This window comes from Trichechus manatus, unplaced genomic scaffold (genome assembly GCF_000243295.1).
Source record: "Trichechus manatus latirostris isolate Lorelei unplaced genomic scaffold, TriManLat1.0 scaffold00041, whole genome shotgun sequence".
NCBI lineage: Eukaryota > Metazoa > Chordata > Mammalia > Sirenia > Trichechidae > Trichechus > Trichechus manatus.
The window spans coordinates 18,939,515-18,959,853 of NW_004443977.1; the positions used below are offsets into that span (position 1 = coordinate 18,939,515).

Sequence of the window (20,339 nt, forward strand, 5' to 3'; positions counted from 1 at the left end):
TCCTGCATTATTTTCCTTATTTCTTCCATTGTTGTGTTTATTGTTTCCATAAGTTTGTCTATTTTTCCTTATTTTTGTCTGCATTTTACCTCATCTGTTGAAAAACCCTGAATATTATAGTTATGAATTCTCTATCAGGTAGTTCTAGTGCCTTTTCTTCTAGCAGAAGGTCATCAGTGGTTTTATTTTGATTGGTTTCTGGAGCCATCTTCTCCTTTTTTCTTTCTTTTTTTTAAATATGTTTTGATATTCACATCTGTCTCCTGGACATTCAAGAATTATTTCCTTTGTTTATTGGTTCTAGATTTGATTATTTCATCCTTTTTTTTTTTTTTTTTTTGTTGTTTGTTTATCTGGGCAGGCAGACTTGGTATATTTTGTTTAAGGCAGCCTGGGGCATGATATGTGTCACCACTTTGTCCAGGTGGGCAGGGCCGGTCACTCAGCTATGTTGCAGCAGAGCAGCTCCAGTGGGGTAAGGGGTGGGGATGGGTAGTTTGTGGTATGAACTGGGGGTGATAGTGCAGTGCTGGGGAGGAGTGCAGGGTGGGGCCCAGGGCACCCATTTGGAGGCATGGCATCCAGCACAAGATGCAGATAGGCAGGAGGGAAAGGAGATGATGTGACGTGCAGAGCTAAGTGGATAGGTGAAAGAAGAGATAGAAAAGAGAGAAACAAGAGCAAAAAAGTGGAAATAAGTAAAAAATGAAGTTAAAAAAAGTTAAGGAAAAGAAAAAAAGGAAATAAAATGACAGTGAGGTAGGATTTGATGTCTGGGGGTGAGGCAGACCTGGCAAAGCCATGTGCTGGTGTCTCTCTAGCTGAGAAGTGTGGCTTAGCCTGGGCAGAAGCTGACTGGTGGTGTAGGGGGCTAGATGGGTGAGAGAAAGGAAAGAAAAGAAGAGAAAGAAAGAAAAGAAACCAACAATGAAACAAATAAAAAGGTTCAAAAAATAATATAGAAAATAAAAATATCAAAAATATGGTGATGTGGTGCCAGTTGATGGGGGCAGGGCAAAACTGGGGTGGTGGTGAGCTGCTGTCTCTTTCCCTGGGTGGCACAGCACAGCCCCTCAGGAAGGGACAGAGGAAGTTCAGGGCCTACCTGGGAGGGATAAGGAAAAGAAGAAAGATAAGATAAAGAAAAATATAAATTATGATGCTGTGGGAGCTAACCTGTGGAGGCAGCACAGATCTGAGGAAGCCATGTGCCTGAGGCTCTCCAGCAGAGCAGTACAACACAGCCCACTGAGAAGTTGGGGGCTGCATACAGGGCTAGGTGGATGGAAGAAAGGAAAGGAAGGAAGGGAGAGAGATAAAAGAAACAGTAAGAGAAAGGAAAAAAATCAGTCAACCAATAAATAAAATGGCATTGAGGTTGGTGATGCTAGCACAGACTCAGGGAGGCTGAGTGCAGTGACTCTTCAACCAAACTGTGCAGCACTGCCCCTCCAGGCGGAAAAGAAGGAAAGGGGAGAGAGACAAGAAAAAGAAAAAAAAAAAAAAAAAGGAAGAAGAAGAAAGGAAACAAACCAAAAACTTGCAGTCCTTCGAGAAGGCAATGGTATGGCACATAGGTCCAGCTGGGGATGGGGGTAGAAAAAGGAAAGAAGGTGAGAAAGAGAAGCAACAAAAGGCCTACATATGAGTGTATATATGTATACATATATATATATGCAAACAAATAAACAAAAAACAAAACAAGCAAACAAAAAAAAGAACAAAGCAAACAAACCAAAAAATCACAGCCAGTCAAGAAGGGGAGGCGATGGCACACAGGGTTAGCTGGATGGGAGAAAGGAAAGGAAGGAAGGGAGAGAGAGAGAAACAACCAAAAAAAAAAAAAAAAAAAAAAGCCAAACAAAAAAATCAAAAAACATGCAAACAAACTAAAATACAAACCAAACCAACCAAATGAACACATAAAATGGCACTGAAGGGGCCAGCTGGTGGGGCAGGATGGACCCCTGCAGCGGTGATTTAGTGTCTCTCCTGCTGAGCAACCATGGCCCGTTGGAAGACAGCAGATGCCCCACAGAGGGAAGAAGGATCAGAGTGGGAAAGCTTGTCTCCTTTGTTTCTGGGTGCTCTGTCTCCTGTTGGGGACTGCATGAAGTTGCCTTCCTGTACTCCCTGTCTGAATTCTTCCCCAACTTTAGTCCAGGATGGGAATTCGGCCACACTAGCTGGTATGGGACCTTCACTACATAGCTCTTGTCATTTTCTGTTCTCTCTCAGTTTCTTATTCCATTCAGTGCTTGATCTAGTTCTTTATTCCTTCATTTGGTACTTAGAGTTCCAAGATTGATGTTTGTATCTGTTTTACTTAGTTTTTCGGGTCTTTGCTGCAGAGGGACAGCATGGTGCTTCTGTCTATAGCTGCATATTGGCTCCACCTCCAATAGTCTACACTCTTTGTTGTTAAACATGGACTTTAGTTTCTATATTTCTTTAAATATCAAGTTCTCCAGAATGATTCATAATCTTACAGGTGGTGAATAACCAACACAAAGGCTTCAGTGAAAGATAAACATGCCATATTAGTACTTGGTGAGTATCTGTATAATACTTTAACATGTCAACATTAAACTTTGGCAAATATGAGTAAAGGCACTTCTCTAGAATTTAATTTGTGGAAGGGCTCTAAGAGATCATCTAGTTCTAACTCTGTCATTTTATAGATTTAAAAAATTAATACCTAGAAACTTAACCTACTTTTTTAAGATCACAATGTAATTTGCAGTCCTCAGAACTGCTCACACCTCAATACCTCCAGCAGAATAGCCCTGAGATCTAAATTGCCCCAGTACTGTCCAGAATACCCATCCATGGAAAATGTTTGCCATTGTGTGTTTGTGAATACTCTTATATTTACTTTAGCTATCTCCTTATACATGATTCCTGACTGTTTACAGGAACTAATATATCTCACAGGTCTATTTAATCTATGGTATCATTCATTTCTCTGTAGTGTGTATGGTTGATTTGATTTCCCATTTCTGCTATTATCTGTTCTAAAAGAGAAGTCAGTTACCATTTATACAGTATACAGAGTAAGGATTTTGTATCGGATTCTGTACCTGTGCAAGGATTTGCACTGGGCAAATCTGCTGCAATAATCCTCTTTAAAGTGTTGAAAAGCAAGGACGTCACCTTGAAGACTAAGGTGAGCCTGACCCAAGCCATGGTGTTTTCAGTGACATCATATACACGGGAAAGCTGGACGATGAATAAGGAAGTCCGAAGAAGGATCTACACCTTTGAAATATGGTGTTGGCAAAGAATACTGAATATTCTATGGACTGCCAAAAGAACGAACAAATCTGTCTTGGAAGAAATACAGCCAGAATTCTCCTTAGAAGCAAAAATGGCAAGAATACGTCTAACATACTTTGGAAATGTTATCAGGAGGGATCAGTCCCTGGAGAAGGACATTATGCTTGGTAAAGTAGAGGGTCAGCAAAAAAGAGGAAGATTCTCAATGAAGTGGATTGATACATTGGCTGCAACAATGGGTTGAAGCATAACAATTGTGAGGATGGTGCAGGACAGGTCAGTGTTTCCTTCCGTTGTACATAGGGTAGCTATGAATCGGAACTGACATGAGGGCAACTAACAACAAGAATGACATTTTGACAAGAGCAGTGTTACAAAAATGTTGGATGGGATTATTTTCATACACATGTTTTGAAAACTTAAAAGTAGGGACCATAATTTATTTCTCCTTGCGCAGTAAAAATATTCTGAAGAAATCTAGTATTAATTCATTCTGGATTATTTTCTACATTTCAGTTTATAGGTTAAAGTAAGTGAAATTTCAAGTGTATTCTCCTGTTTTCTTTCCCACAGGTTATGCAAAAATTTTAAATTTAACTCAGTAATGGACACAACTTTTCTTCTGGAACGTTTGATCTTGCCTGTTGCAGCCAATGTTCAAAACAATAGGAATAAAAGAAACAATAAGGTAAGAAGATGATGAAATAAAGCAGGGAAGAGATGAAGAAAGAAAAGCTCAAGTAGGCATTCACTAGTTGTCTAGGTGTCATAAATTAGTTGTAGAGAAAGATATAAATGGCGTGGGTATTTCTTTAAAAATTAAAATAACACACACAAGCCTCTAGTATGACAATAAAACTAAATGATGAAATACGTCAGCTACTGAATTATTAATATGCCAAAACATCATCTTCTTACTCATCTTTTATTCTAAATACAGTTGGAAACTCTTTTAAAAGATGGAATAATGGAATAATAATGGATGCACTGTAAGAATTCAACTACTTCAATAAAATCTTCTATTTAAAAAAAATTAGAAAGCTGTCCCATTCATTAAGATTACCCTGACCCTCATCTATTTCATAAAAACAATTATAATTAAATAGAAAATAATGGAATTAGTGCCTTGCATGGACTGAAGAGAAAAATATGTTGAATTTTTATAGTTTAAATAACTGCCAGTTGCAGAAAATTTAAAAGAAAATTTGAATATAAAGACAATAATATTTTTAGCACTTTTGATACACTGGATCATGGAATAAGACGGATTTTGAAATGGAAAACTTGTGAACTTTGATATAACTCAGAAAAAGTCACAACTTTTTGGGGAGATTAGGGAAATAAAGTTTTTTTTGAGGAATATCAGAGATTAAGGTACATGTCCAGAGCAAGGGATACCTATCCAAGACAGCCTCACCCCACAGGTCACCTTGTTCTAACCCAGCCAGGTAAACTGCCAGAGAGAGTAAGTACCAGGACAGACGTCTGCTAGGACAAGGGGATAAATTGGTTTACAACTTGCATTGATTTATTTTATATCTTTTTTATTTTGAACTAATTATGGGATCACAAGAAGTTACAAAGAGTATACTGAGATGTCTCATGTTCCTTTCATCTGCTCTTATCCAATATAAGCATCTTATATAACTATAGTACATTATCAAAATCAATTGACATTGGCACAATACAGTTAACTAGACTACAGATCTTACCTGGAGCTCACCAGCTTTTCTGTACGCTTTTTTTGAGTGCGGTAGCTTCATAATCATGAGTTGAGAATATTACACACCAGTTTCCAAAGTCGTTATGGAAATGTCTCTCATACTTTCCCTCCTTCCCCAATTCTCTCTCTCCCTCCTTCCAACACTCTGTCTCTCTCTTCCTCCCTTGCTTCTATCCTCCCACACTGAGTACCAACTTAGTGCCAGCACTGTGCTATGTGCTGGGAAAAGAGTGGTAAAAACAGACAATTGTGGCCATACCCTCCTTCACTGTTATTCCTTTCCATTCTCATTCGGATCCTTAATAGGCCTTCTGATTTGTCTTCCTGCCTCCTGTCTGCCTCTAACCCACTTCTTTGTATACCAAACTCTAGGTTAATCTTCCTAAAGCACAGCTCTTATCTCATTGCTTCTCCTGCTAAAAAGCCCTTAGAAACCTTCCTCATCAACAGAATGAACTACTACAAAATGTATTCAGTCTGCTTTTACTGCAAGTCCCATTCTTCCAAATTTTGTAACTTATGTTCTAGCCATATTCTACAATTTGCTGTTCTTGTACTCTCATGCACATTTCCCCTCATGTTACTCTAATCTTCTGGAAGGCTCCCTATTCTTGTTCCCATCAAAATACATTAAGTGCATATTTTAAAAGTCACCCCCTCCCCATGAAATCTCTCCTGACTGCTCTAAGCAGATACAACCTCTTCTTTCTTTACCAGTGCTCCCCACCCACAGCATTTTATTTGTGATCTTATCATATATATATATTTCTCCATCTCATTTGGTGCTCTAGGAGTACATTTCTGCTTATAGATCATAGCATTCTTTAGAACAGAGACTCTGCCTGGCTCCCATTCAGTTTTTCTTTGGTATCTGGAGAAGGAACATTTATATGGGTCAAGCTAGATCTCCAGGCCCCCTTCTCCACAGTTTCTATCTCTTGTTATCTATGTGACTCATAACAGGATACCCCATGAGGTTAGTATTACTAGTTCCAAGGCTTTTGGGGCTAATGCACCTACATCATGGGCCATTGTAGTAGTTTCCTAGTGCTGCCTTAACAAATTATCACAAAGGATATGGCTTTCAACAACGTAAACTTAGTGTCTCACCATTCTGTAGTCTAAAATTACTAATTCAGGGTGTCAGCTGGGCCATGTACTCTCTGAAGGTTCTAGGGGAGATTCTTCACTGTCTCTTTCAGCTTCTGGTAACCTTTGGCATTTCTTGGACTGTAGTTGCATCATAACGTCATCATAACATGGCTTTTTTCCCTTCATTACTACATGTCTTTCTGTGTCTGTTCTCCTCTTTTATGTGGAGGCACTCGTATTGGAGTATGACTCACCTATTCCAGTAGGACATCATGTTAACTTATCTGATAAAATCTTCAAAGACCCTATTTCCAAACAATATCACATTCACAGGGATCAGCGGTTAGGACTGCAATATAACTTTTAGGGGGACAAAATTCAACCCATAACAGGCGTTCAATAATAATATATGTGAAGTGCCCAACAAAGGAAATATTTGTAAAATTAAACTTTAAAGTCTTGGTAGAAAATCATCTTTCCAAAAACAAAAAGATAAATGTTGTATATATGACTGACTTTGAATGAGTCAAAGGTTACTAGGTTAGTGATTACTTTAAGAAACCTAAGACCAATGTTGGGTTCAGAATCTTCTGAATGCTGGAGTCATTCTGAGAAAGGAGCTGCCCCTAACTCTTGGTAACACGTGCTGGGAATAACAAGGTCAGGCTGAGGAGCAGACACTCCCAATGACTTCTCTCCCCAAAAACCATTACTAAGGGTCTGAAACAACAGAATCATCCACATACATTTTCTTGTTCCCATCCCCCAGCACACCTGGCTATTTTAGTTACACGGAAGAGATGAGGGTCACACTTTGCTCTCTCTTCTCTTTGGAAGTAATTTATGGAGAAAATTCTTGATTGTTTCAAAGGATCATTTAAGTAATGATTTGTATATCTGTTTTCTGATTTGAATATCATGCATAAGTCTTTTATTACTGAATAATTAATAATTATTAAATTATTGAGTTGAGTCTATATGCATTTTTTAGATCTCTTTAAGGGTATGCAAGGCCCACATTTGACCAGAATTAAAATAATTCTTCAGGTATAGTTATTTCCCTGTGATTTAATCTGTAAGTGTTAATTTTGTGCCCTTCTTCTTACTCAAAAGAAAGGAGGATTTGCTGACTTTGTAACTGATATGCCTGGTCTCTGATTTGGCTAATAGGAATTCTCAGCAAAGATGACAATCATTCTAGGATTTAGGAGTCAAAAATTATATGGCTAGCCTCCAATGGCCTGCAAAACAGTTTAGAGGTTACTTTTGAGGCTGGTAGTTGTTCTATCAGAAGGCCAAGATCATGCAGTTTGATCTTTTGCAAACGTAATGGACTTGTATCAAAACAAGTTGGATGTTCAATGGCCTTGACTTGCTCCATGTTGTTAATGAATAATAATTATACCACAGATCAAGGGCTTACCCTTGCACAGACTTATGCTAAGTAGTTTATAGTTTTTCTCCTAAAAATTCCCACAGTATCTCTGTTTAAGTCCTATTTTACAAACGAAGAGCCCAGGCTTCAAGGCTTTAAATCACTTGCCCAAAGACACAAGGCTACTAAGTGGCTGAGTCAGAATTTCAATGTGACTTTCTCTGACTAAAATCCATGTGTTGACTACTGTGATAATATACATTATGTTTTCTTAACTTCTTTTTTAAAAGACTCCAAATTAAGTAAATGATTTTGTCCTCACTTCCTTTCTCTTTCTTTTCTTTCCATCTTCCCTCCTTCTATCCTTTCTTTCTTCCTCCCTTCCTTTTTGCAAAATTAAATGTTCACTCTCTTATGGAAAATATCAGATTTAATGATCGCAACTGAGATGCAAAAATCTACAGGACAGGTCCACTAACGTTATCTCATTTACTCTAATATACTCTTGTAGGTGGGCATTTGGAAGGAAACCCTGGTGATGTAGTGGTTAAGAGCTATGGCTGCTAACCAAAAGGTTGGCAGTTCGAATCCACCAGGGGCTCCTTGGAAACTGTATAAAGCAGTACTACTCTGTCCTATAGGGTCACTATGAGTCAGAGTTGACTTGATGGCAGTGTTTTTTCTTTTCTTTTTTAGGTAGGCATTGTTATCTCCGCATTTAGAGATATGGACCCTGATCCTCAGAGAGGTGAAGTAACAGGCTTGCAGTAACACAACCAATATAAAGCAAAGCCAAGAGGCGAGACTGTTCTGCAGATGATGGCAGGATAGTGTCTTCATGGAAGAACCTGTAAAGGAGGCCAATGGGCTCATGAAAATTCAAACTTTAATCTTCACAAGGCAGATTCTTTCCCTCAGCACCTGTTGGCTTAGTGATTTTACTGAATAATACCCAATAATTTCTTGAGGTGTGCTTTGGAGTTAGGAAGTGGTTGGAAAGGGCTTGGTCAGGGATAACCTTTTCTCTTTAACACCTTTTTTTTTTTTTACATTTCCAAGATTATTGTTGTTTACAAGAGACTTTATTGTACCTTTTGTTTCATGACTGCAATCTCAGAGAGGTCTTAGAAATACATGGATTGGCAACTACACATTTAAAATTTTTACAGCATAGAATTTTCTTATGTAAAAATCTAGCTTATATTCTGATAATAGATTAAAGTTAGACTTGGAGGATTTTTACATGCTATATGGCGAGGTAAGTGGTTTGAAATTCATGTGGTTTTCTTTTTGCCGAACTAACATACAACTCTAGCAAAAGGTGATATTTAGTTTTGCCCTAGTAGAAGAGCCTAGTAAAAATGAGGAATATGTATTAATCCCTTGATACCTAATGTGATGCCATGTACACAGATGATGCTTAGCCAATTATGGGCTTTTGAAGGCTTTTTCCCTCACTCAAGCAAACCCTGCAAATCTATGCCTGGTTTTAATAGGGCTTCAGCTATTCCAAATCAAACCAAACCCCCTGAAATGCCACTATATAGGTGACACGGTGAGGGTACTTTTTTCTTTCAATATCAGCATCTAAGAGGATTCAGCTCTACCAGAATTTTTGCAATTGTCACGAGAACCAATTTGCGGCACACTTACCAGACATGCATGTTAAAAATGCAGATTCCTTGGCCTCATTGCAAAACCTCTAGAGTGGGAAGCAGGCATCAGGTCTTCAGGTGATTCATACAAAACATAAGTACAATTCAAGACTTTTTTCTATGCTAACTGCTAATATCTGTCCTTAAAAAAAAAAAAAAAGAAGACAAATCCATTTCCATCGAGTAAGTTCTGACTCAAAGCGACCCTATTGGACAGAGTAAAACTCCCCACAGGGTTTCAAAGGAGTAGCTGGTGGATTTGAAACGCAGACCTTTTGGTTATCAGTGGTGCTCTTAACTGCTGCACCACCAGAGCTCTCCTTACCCCTTCCCATAATCCCACAATGGGAAGTCCTATTGCATGTGAGAAAAATGAGTTAATAAAGGATAATTATATTTCCTTTCATCACATTCAGCTTCTCTAGCAACCCTTTCTATGTTGGCTGTCAGCTTCAGATTTTCTGTGCAAATGTAGCATTCAATGAACTGGTTGCTGTCATGTGTATTTTGACTCATAGTGGCTCCATGTGTGTCACAATAGAATTGTGCTCCACAGAGTTTCCATTAGATGATTTTTTGGAAGTAGATTGCTAGACCTTTTTTTCTGAGGCACCTCTTAGCGGGCTTGAACCTCCAGACTTTTGGTTAGCCGCTCAACATGTTAACCGTTTGCACCACCCAGGAATTCCAAGTGTGGCATTAGGGATTCCTAAATTCACAGACAATTCACCAAGCGTAATTTGGAAAGTGTAATTCTGCCAACAGATTTGACCTTCATCCACACAAAATCTTTTATGGCTCTCTATAGGTAGCAGATTGGAAACAATAAGTTTTATTGTTCCTTTAAAAACTTTTCTACACAGGCCGTTTATCCCTTTTATACTGATAATCAACAAAAGTGTAAGAGTTCCATGATCTAACCACAGTCTATGAACAATAGATATTTCCAGTTTTTTTTCCTTTTGAGTAGTTCTCTTGACTAAAAAATAATAATAACATGGTATTTGTTGAACAATATGTTGATTGTAATTAGTATCACTGAACTGTGTATGTAAAGATAGTAGACATGGCAAATATTTTAATTCCTGTGTACTTACTACAATAAAAAAATGGAAGAAGAAATATAATAATGATTATAATAGCAATGCTGCTTCTTATAGAATGACTTTATTCCAGGCACTATCCTTAGGGCTGCTTTTATTTAATCCTCACAGCAATCTTATGAGCTATTCTGATTAGTTTATTATTATTGTCCACATTGAGCACATGAGCAAACTAAGGCTCAGACAGTTTCAATAACTAACTCAATGTTACACATTCTGGCCTACTGACTGACCATCCTCTTAGACATTGCACATCCTTGCCATCACTTCTTCAGACATATTTCCCCTCTTCCCTAAAATGTACTCTCCTTTTTTAATTTTGGTAAAATATGAAAAACTCAACATTTGCAAATTCAACATTTCTCACATGTACAATTCAATTAAAACGATAACATTAAACATGTTTAAACATCATCAGTATTCATTGCCAAATTTTCCATCCCCATAAACAAAAACTCTATATTACCTGAAAAATGATTCTCCCCTTTCTCTGTCCTTCTTTGCCCTGTAATCACTATGAAAAACTAATCTTTATACCTTTATCTATTTTACATACTTCATATTAGTATAATCATACAAATGCACTCTACTTACTGCTATTTATTTAAACCTTACACAATCTTCCAGGTTCCCCTCAACTCCTACCTCCTTAAGAAGCCTTTTCTCATGATTCTAGTCCTCACAAAACTCAGAATTCCCAGAGTAGCTCATTAACGTTTTCATATTTTATGTATCTTGTCTTCTTCGACTGGATCCTTCCGAAGTGTTAGTTCTTGTCTTTTACGCCTCCCACAGGTTCTAGCACTGCTCTAGCAAGGTACTGCATGCTCAGTCAAAGCTTGCTTATTTGTAACCTCTTCCAAACAAGATACCTACCTGAATACCAAAAACTTTTGTTAAAGCAAGTGCTTTCATGAGCTGTGTGTCTTGCACAAGGGATGTTGACTTCCTTGTAGTCGAGTCTGCAACCCATACAGGTGAGCTGATAATTTTCAGAAGCTGATCTTCAAGCCAAGTCACCAAAGACTAATAGTACCTTATTGGAATTAAAATCAACCACCTAAGTCATTTAAAATAATTTTGGAGTTTAATTCCATTTGGAGCTGAAAGCCATCCCATGTCTATTCTCTTAAGGATAATCGGAATCTCAATTTTTGCAGGGAAATCAGGTCTTAATCAGGATTGACGACCTTTGTGACACCATGACTAACACATCACTGGGCTCACCATATTACAGATTTCTAAAAATTACACATTCCGTGATAAAGGAAGCATTTTTGCCTTGCCTTGCTGCAAATTATGATGATAAACTGAAAACCTTATCTGACTCTTCCATAAATAAACACAATCCTACACAAGGTAAAGTGTTATCTGGTGAAAATGAGGAATTACAAAATAATCAGAACTGTGGTAATTTACTCAAGGATGGGAAGAGAGAGTGAATGAGTTAAGGAGCTGCATATACCCAGATTAAAGCATGCTAATAAAAGATTCAGAAATACCAAATTCTTAGGATTGCAAGAAGCAGAATACAGAAAGGTGCCCCTTAGTACTTTGCAACATTAATCAAGCACGCTGATGCCAAGAAAATACCTCACCCCACTTCCAATTCTATATAGAGCAGTTTTCAAACAAGGTTACACTCTGGAATGACCTAACCTGTTGCCGTCCAGTCAATTTCAACTCATAATGACCCCATGTGTTACAGAGCAAAACTGGACCATAGGATTTTCTTGGCTATAATCTTTACAGTACCACATCATCAGGCCTTTCTAGTGCAGCACTGCTGAGTGGGTTCAAATTGCCAGCCTTTAGGTTAGTATTCGAGCAAAAATTGTTAGCACCTCCTAACCTCCCATTAGTCTGTTTGACATCCAATATACCTACAACTTCAAGCTATTTTCTGTAGGAATAGTTCTTAAAATGTTTAAATAAATGACTCAAAGACAAGTAAATTTTTGGCATAGCTGCTAGATTTTAGATGAACTGAACTTCTAAGTTATTATCCACAATTGGATTAATTGATTTATGTCATCTTACCAATATTGGTGACCTCTTGGGGAGAAGTTGCAGTCACAGCATGTCTGAAGACATAGAGATGGTGAGGGACAGGGGCATCGAGTGTGCATACCTCCTTCATGAAACTTCATGGAGTAGGGCCTGGAACATTCTGAGGAGGAGTTAACTAGAGGCAGATGCAGAGAGAATGGAGTGTGTTCCCAGCAGAGGCTGGAGTGAGAGGACAGACAGGAAGTCAGAACTGAGGTGCTCATGGAGATGGTTCTGAGGGAATGAGATAGGTTTACTCTAGGAGCATGTGAGGACCTCACTAGAATCTCCTCACTGGACATAGTTTCAAGTCTTGGTGTGGTAATGTTGGACATGACTAAAAATAATAATGAGGTGAAATTTGTTTTAGAAGTTCACAAGTATCATGTAAATTAGAGTAATGAATTTGTTTAAGCTTTTTCTTTGGTAATTGACAAAAATATCATTTCTGATTAAGTCAATTGATGTTTTGCTTTCTAGGCAGGCAATGGTTCTATCAGTCTTGCACTGAATTTGGTTTCTTTAAGACCACGGATTCAAAGAACCAGCCCTTCACTGGAGTGCCTCTCAGGTAAAGGCTCTGCTTTGACTTCTGTTTGTCACTAGAAACCATGATAGTAGGTTTCTTGTTTGTTTGTTTTTCCATACTCAAATTGATCAGATTGGCCAATTTCAAATTGGTGAAAATTTAAGGGAGAAATCTTCTGGATGGAAGTTTGAGAAATTAATAATATTCCAATAAGATATGTAGAATCCAATATCAGTTTTCCAAATCTAACTTAATTAGTAGCCGCCAGGAAATACCATATAGGTTTTGAGAATGAATAAGAATAAATAAACTAATAGCCTCATTCTTACTGGTTGGCATACAGGGTCATTTTATTTAACACCCTTTTACCAAGAAGGTACTTTGTGTGTTTATTGAAAAATCTAATTAAGGAAGATAGGTGACAGTAAAGTTGTAAAGAAAGAAGGCAATTTCTCCATCCATTTTGAATTTTATGTCAGCCAAGATTTGCTTGTTGTATGAAGCCAGACAGATCACCCTTAGTCAAATTCTCTCTCATTGGTTTATGAACCTTTGTTCATATTGACTGGGTTTGTAGAGCAAGATATTGTTCCTGATCTCTAGATTTGTCCACCAGAAACAGAAGCTAATAAATTTGAAGAACTTTAAAGGCAATCTTATAGTTAAAATTGCAGGAGGAGCATTCTTTATATGTATCCAAGTATGTCTGTGTGTAGATATCTTGTACATGAAAATGCATAGATATTACAATATGTAAAAATATCTTGTAGGGTAAAACCATGAAAAAAGTATAAACTTGGGGAAAAAAGTATGAGCTTCGAGCTTTTAGTTTTTCCTATGAAAGTCCCCCAAAACTCAAATTTCCTAATGGGGAATGGAGCTGTGACTTAGTCAAAGTCAAGTGTACTAATTGGACCAGACTTTTTAAGAGTGATGTCTATGGTGAAGTTACCTATATTGGGGCAAACATCTACTGTAGCCAGACATCTTTTGGTGTCTGTTCCACCAGTGTGGAGAGAAGTCCCATTCACATTATCAGCCCTTTGTTCCTTTACATATCGTTTTTCTCCTAGGACACAGGAGTAGAAATCTTGCTTTCGGGTTGGCTCCCTTCTTTAGTCTTTCTCTGATGTTCTAAACCCTCAGGGCTAGAACAACTAGAACTGGATGGGTTTGAGGAGCCCGGGGGCATACTTCTCTGCATTAGAGGCAGTCTTTCACTCTCACTGCCTCTATACTCTCTTCCTTCTTAACAAGTGGACAGGCTATACATTGAGTTTTCTTCCTTCCACAGTGGTTACTAGTCTAGGTTCAAGGTTGGACTTGGTGGGAAGACAAAGAAAAGAATTTTCTGCTTTCTTGTTCTGAAGCCCTAGTTGGAGTCCAGAAAACAGCAGCATGTGGTTTCTATAGCCTCCTCACTAAGGTTCTACATTGAGTTGGCCAAGGGTCCTATAGAAAATTACTTTGCTGGCCACATTCCTCTGTGCTTATCTATTAGAACACTTCATAGAAGGAGAGGCTGGACTAGGATTGATAGAGAGAGAGAGAGAGACAGAGACAGAGAGACAGAGATAACTTTCATTCTTAAACTGAAGAAATCCTTTTAGCTATTTTAAGTAACTCAGAACTCAGGGGAGAACAAAACTGAAAAACCAGAAAACACCACACTCTTTCTGTAAATATCTTTCTTACACTCCTCAATCCTGCTCTCCAGTGCCTAAAAGTTTGTCTCATTTTCTTTGCAGTTATTTTGTTAAGCTATGTTCTGATGTCTTTGGCCCAGAGTTTAACTACGATTCACTGAAGACAAGTGTTATGTCTACCAATGCGTACTATGGCGGCTTCAATGTGAGGGGAAGCAAAATCATCTTTCTCAACAGTTCCTTTGATCCTTGGCACACTCTGGGAATCACAAAGGATATCAGTAAAGATTTGCCTGCTGTTTTCATTAAAGGTAACCATTGTAAACAGTTAAAGCCTACAAATAGGATGAAATATATCAGCATGTAATAATAAATTAAGAAGGCTACATTGATTCAGTAGTTGAATTCTTGCCTTCAATATGGGAGAACCAGGTTGGATTCCAGGACAATACACATCATGTACAGCCACCACCTCTCTGTCACTGGAGGCTTGTGTGTGTTATGATGCTGAACAGTTTCAGCTGAGCTTCTAAACTAAGGCAAACTAGGAAGAAAAGTCTGGTGATCTATTTCTTGGCATCAGCCAATGTAAACCCTATGGGTCACAATGGTTTGATCTGCAACCAGTCACGGAATGCCCCAGCACCAGAAAGCAATTAGATCTGCTGTGTATGGGGTCACCATAAGTTGAGGGTCGACTTGTATCCACTATCAACACCCATGGAAGCAGCAGTCAATAAATAAAAGGATGCATTGCATTGGGGAAATCAACTGCAAGAGATCTCTTTAAAGTGTTAAAACGTGAAGATGTCACTTGAAGGACTAAGGTGTGCCTGACCCAAGCCATGGTGTTTTCATTCACCATATATGCATGTGAAAGCTGGACAATGAATAAGGAAGACTGAAGAAGAATCACTGGCAATAGTGAGCTCAGTTATAACAATGATTGTGAGGATGGCACAGGATGAGGCAGCATTTCGTTTTGTTGTACGTAGGGTCACTATGAATCGGAACCTACTTGATGGCACTGAACAAAAAGAACATAGCCACATGTAGGTCATGGTGGATACCATATTGAACAATGCAGGTCAAACTTTACATGTATAATCTCATAATATCCTCCTAACAATCAAGGGTAATTGCTATCACATTTCTCATTTTACAGATAAGGAAACTGACCATAAAACCAGTAAACCTGTTGCTGTGAATTTGACCCCAACTCCTAATGACCCTGTGTGTGTCAGAGTAGAAGTATGCTCCATAGAGTTTTCAATGGATGATTTTTTTTTTTTTTTTAATGGAAGTAGATATCCAGACGTTTCTTCTGAGGCATCCCTGGGTGGATTCAAACCTCCAAGCTTTACTAGCTTTCTCATGGCAGAGGAATGTATCAACAGTTTGTACCACCCAGGGAATTATACAGAGGTTAAGACAACTGGCCTAAGACTCACACTGTAATAAGTAGTAGGACCAGAACTCAAAGCCAAGGAGCCTCACGGTAGGTCATGCTCCTTAACCATTGTGCAACCTGCCTCCCAAGTTGTTTGGAGATATAAGTTCTTATGATTACAAAAAGACCTCGAAAACCTGAGAAAGCCGTTGCAAATACTTCCTTTCCTGGAAATTAGTAAGAAGGAGTGCTCAAATTCATTCACTTAAAAATATTTATGAATGGTCTTCTTGTGTCAGATGCTGTGCTGGACACTAAATGTGTAAGGGTGCACATAGTCACTGCTCCTGGGAGCTACTCGTCATACATGTGAGACAGACATTGATCAAATAACTGCAGAGAGAGCTTTCCTGGGTCACAGATGTCTAAACAAAATTGAGAAAGAGAAGAAAGTTAGGATCATTGATCACTGGAACCAGATCTTATTTATCTTTGAATCCATGATGCCTAGTACATGGTTGATGTTCAGAGATTGTACGCGGAAATAAAAATGCTACTCATGTAATTATAAAAATGAAGAGAACCTGCTAAGAAGAACAAAGTCTTATTTTCAGGTGGTTCACACTGGCTGAAGAAAAGACAACTTATCTGTAACTACAGAATAATTTGAAGTATTGAGGCAAATTTTGTAGATAAATATGACTTTTCCTCTTCACCTCCATTTCCACATCTTTTTTATATATCCCATTTCTAATTGAACTTATATTCAATTAGTTCTTTGTGCTCATTGAAAATATAGCTTTACGGCTCATTATATTAGATAATAATAAAATCAAGATGGTATAATAACCTGCTTTTTCTTTTTGAATTTCATTATGTATCCTTGAATATTCATAATTTCAGTATGTGTCAGAACTATCATTTTATACTTTGGCATGTTGAAATTTGGCCATTGGTCAAAATTAAATGCTGTAAGTCAGTTGAGGCAATTCAGTGTCTGACAATCTTTATAATTTTTATTTAGGAGGCAGGAGCAATAAAGTGGGACTAGAGTTGTGGTGGTAGCAAAGTAGTAGTTACTTATGTCAGCCTGGAAGAGAGGGATAGTTTGTTACTTTTGATGTTGTACAATAATAACCAGTTCTGACTCCCACTCATGGCGACCTCATGTGTTTCAGAGTAGTGTTGTGCTCCATAAGGTTTTCAATGGCTATGATCTTCTGGAAGTAGATTGCCAGGACTTTCTTCCAAGGCACTTCTGGGTGGATTCAAACTGCCAGTCTTTCAGTCAGTAGCAGAGCACTTAATGATTTGCATCACCCAGGGACTCCTTGTGATTGTAGGGTGTCCTTGTTTTTGTCCATGTTCACACATGATTACAGGGTGGTGTTATTTGTGCCTGATCTCATCACAGTGAAGATGTCACCTCATCTGAAGTTGAAATTCTGTGAAGTTGTTTATGTTTATAGGAAACACTGTGGTTTGTAACCACCTGTCAGTTGTCATGGCCTTTGTTTCTTTTTCACAGACAGAAGTCTTACCTTTTATCATGGACTGAATAGTGTCCCCCAAAAATATGTGTGTCAACTTGGCTGGGTCATGATTCCCAGTACTGTATGATTTGTCTACCATTTTTTAATCTGAGGTGATTTCCCTATGTGTTGTAAATCCTATCACTATGATGTAATAAGATGAATTAGCGGCAGTTATATTAGATAGATAGTGTTTTAAGCCAATTCTTTTGAGATATAAAGGAGAGAAGCAAGCAGAGACTTGGGGACCTCATACCACCAAGAAAGCAGTGCTGGGAACAAAGCGCGTCCTTCAGACCTGAAGTTTCTGCGCTGCAATGCTCCCCAACCAAGGGAAGACTGATGCATAACAAGGACCTTCCTCCAGAGCTGACAGAGAGAGGCCTTCTCCTGGAGCAGGTGCCCTGAGTTTGGACTTCTGGCCTGCTGGACTGTGAGAGAATTATTTAATTCTCTTTGTGGAAGCTATCAACTTATAGTATTTCTGTTATAGCAGCACTGGATGACTAAGACACCATTCCTACTCTGTTTTTCTCCTAACCCATTAGGGAGCCATCTCTATTAGTTTTTTGTTCATATTTACAGTATTTCTTTATTTGCAAACAAAAAAAAAAAAAAAAAAAAACCCACTGCCAGCAAGTTGATTCCAATTCTTATTTACCCTATAGGACTGAACAGAACTTCCTCAAAAGGTTTTCAAGGCTGTAAATCTTTATGGAAGCAAACTGCCACATCATTATATTGCAGAGTAGCTAGTGGGTTCCAGCTGCTGACATTTGGTTAGCAGCTGAGTATTTTAACCACTGTGCCACCAGGGCTCCTGCATTTTGTGAATACAATCATATATATTCTTATCCCTTGGTAAACAAGTGGTAGCATATTATATACACTGTCCTACACCTTCCTTGTTTCACTTACCAATATAGACTGGAGGTCTTTCCATATAAGTGCATAGAAATATTTCTCATTGTTTTTTAAAGGTGAATAATACTCCACTGTCTGTATGTGTCATAGTTATTACATAATTTTAGCTTCTTAAAAGAAAACTAGGAGCCCTGGTAGTGCAATGGTTAAATGCTCGGCTGCTAACAGAAAGTTTGACATTCAAATGCACCAGTCACTCTGCAGGAGGAAGATGCTGTCTGTTTCCATAAAGATTACAGCCTTCGAAACCCTATGGGGCAGTTCAGCTCTTTCCTAAAGGGTTACAATTAGTCGGAATCGAGTTGGCACCAAGGGATTTTTTGGTAACAGCAAATACATCTTGCCCCTAAAATAAATAATACTGTATGGATGGATGCTTGGAATACCTGAGTTGTGGAAATGGTTAAGTGCTCGGCTAACAGAAAGGTTGGTGGTGCCTCAGAAAAAAGACCTGGTGATCTGTTTTCAAAAGATCATGCCGTTGAAAACCAAATGGAGCACAGTTCTACTCTGAAACAAATGGATTCGTCATGAGTTAGAATCGACTTTAAGGCAAATGTTTTCTTCCATTTTGTCGTGTTTTTGGTTTGGCTAGATGCTTATTTGTAAAACCCTGAGCTCATATTTGACAGTATATGTTACATAAACCAGCCTGTGACAGACACTCTGGTCAGCTGGGTTCAATTCTTAGTTCTACTAGTAATTTTCTTGGCAAGTCACTTAAACTCTCTGAGGCATAGGTTCCACATCTGTAAAATTAAAGGGTTGACTAATATTTAAGATTCCATCAAATTTCATCTGTTTGATCTTATTCTCATATGTTATATGTTTATTAACCCATTCTCCTAAAAGGGGAAAAAACAAAAACAAAACAAAACAAAAACCTGTTTTTTAGCATCTGCTGACTTTCACGGTGTAAATACTTCCATCATGGCCAGTTTCAAGCTCACAGTTTAACAGCTAGCTTGTAGAATTTTTGAAAATTGAACAATCGGCTCTTGGATCTGGTACAGTGCAATTCCAGTAGACCACTGGGAAAACTCTCTAAAAGAATACTCACTGAGATTCAGACATGGTAACTTCCTCAGATGGAACTTAATTTATGTCACAGTTGGGTTGAACAAAAAGGAAACTAAAAACATTATTCTCTAAATCTACTACCTTAATCATTCCCAGAAACGTTCATTAATTTGTAGCATGGAAGGATTGCACAGACACCAACAATAACTCATTTTAATTAATATCATATATTTCTCCAAACTTAATCTACAAAGAAGCTTACTTCTTTGACTCAAAGCCCATTGTATTAGTAAACTAATTCTCTTTCTTAATTATAAGTGCACATTTTAATTAACTTTTAACCAGCTTATGAAAATTACTGATACCAGCCCCACCCAAACTAACTAAATTAGAACCTCTGAAGTTTGAGGCTCAGGTATTGGTTGGTTTGAACAGGGTTCAAAGTGGCTCTAATGTGCAGCTGGGGATTAAGGACACCTGCTCTTTGAATACTTGGTATGTAAGTATTCTGACATTTATCTTTCTCTTTTTAGGTGAAGGACATTGTTCAGAAATGTTCAAACAAAAAGATACTGATTCAGCTGAACTAATTCAAGCACGAGAAAAAATCTTCCACATCCTACAAAAATGGCTAAAGCGATAGATCTGTCTGAAAAATAAATGCAACAGAACCCAGAATATGCACCCCACCCCCCATTTTATCGCTCAAATGTAAAACATCCTACAAGGGTGAAATTAGAGCAATTCCAAAAGTCTAATTACTTTATGTAGGATTTAAGTTTGTTTTGTTTTCATGGAAGTTCATATTATTCCTCCTTTCTTGCTGGCCTTGAGAAGCAGCAGACAATCCTAGCACATAAGAAGTTGATTTCCCTGGAGGACCAGGTGCAACCAATTAGTTGGTTGCCAGGATATAAGTGCTATGTCCTGTGTTTTCCAGAACAATCTCTATTTCATGAATTCTTCTTTTCAATAAAGGCCATTTATAGCATGAAAATATAAATATGTTGTGATTAATTTTAGGT

General features: G+C 38.1%; 1 protein-coding gene across 1 annotated transcript in view; it reads left to right on the forward strand.

Annotated features, from left to right (window-relative positions):
• Nucleotides 1-19,957, forward strand: part of LOC101348347 (putative serine protease K12H4.7) — a 34,892-nt gene extending 14,935 nt beyond the window's left edge. The window contains exons 4-10 of the mRNA XM_023731208.1: nt 3,850-3,964; nt 8,163-8,233; nt 8,664-8,724; nt 11,385-11,583; nt 12,754-12,844; nt 14,551-14,759; nt 19,848-19,957. Coding sequence (XP_023586976.1) covers nt 3,850-3,964; nt 8,163-8,233; nt 8,664-8,724; nt 11,385-11,583; nt 12,754-12,844; nt 14,551-14,759; nt 19,848-19,957 — 856 coding nt within the window. The remainder of the gene's footprint in view (nt 1-3,849; nt 3,965-8,162; nt 8,234-8,663; nt 8,725-11,384; nt 11,584-12,753; nt 12,845-14,550; nt 14,760-19,847) is intronic.
• The last annotated feature ends 382 nt before the right edge of the window (nt 19,958-20,339 follow it).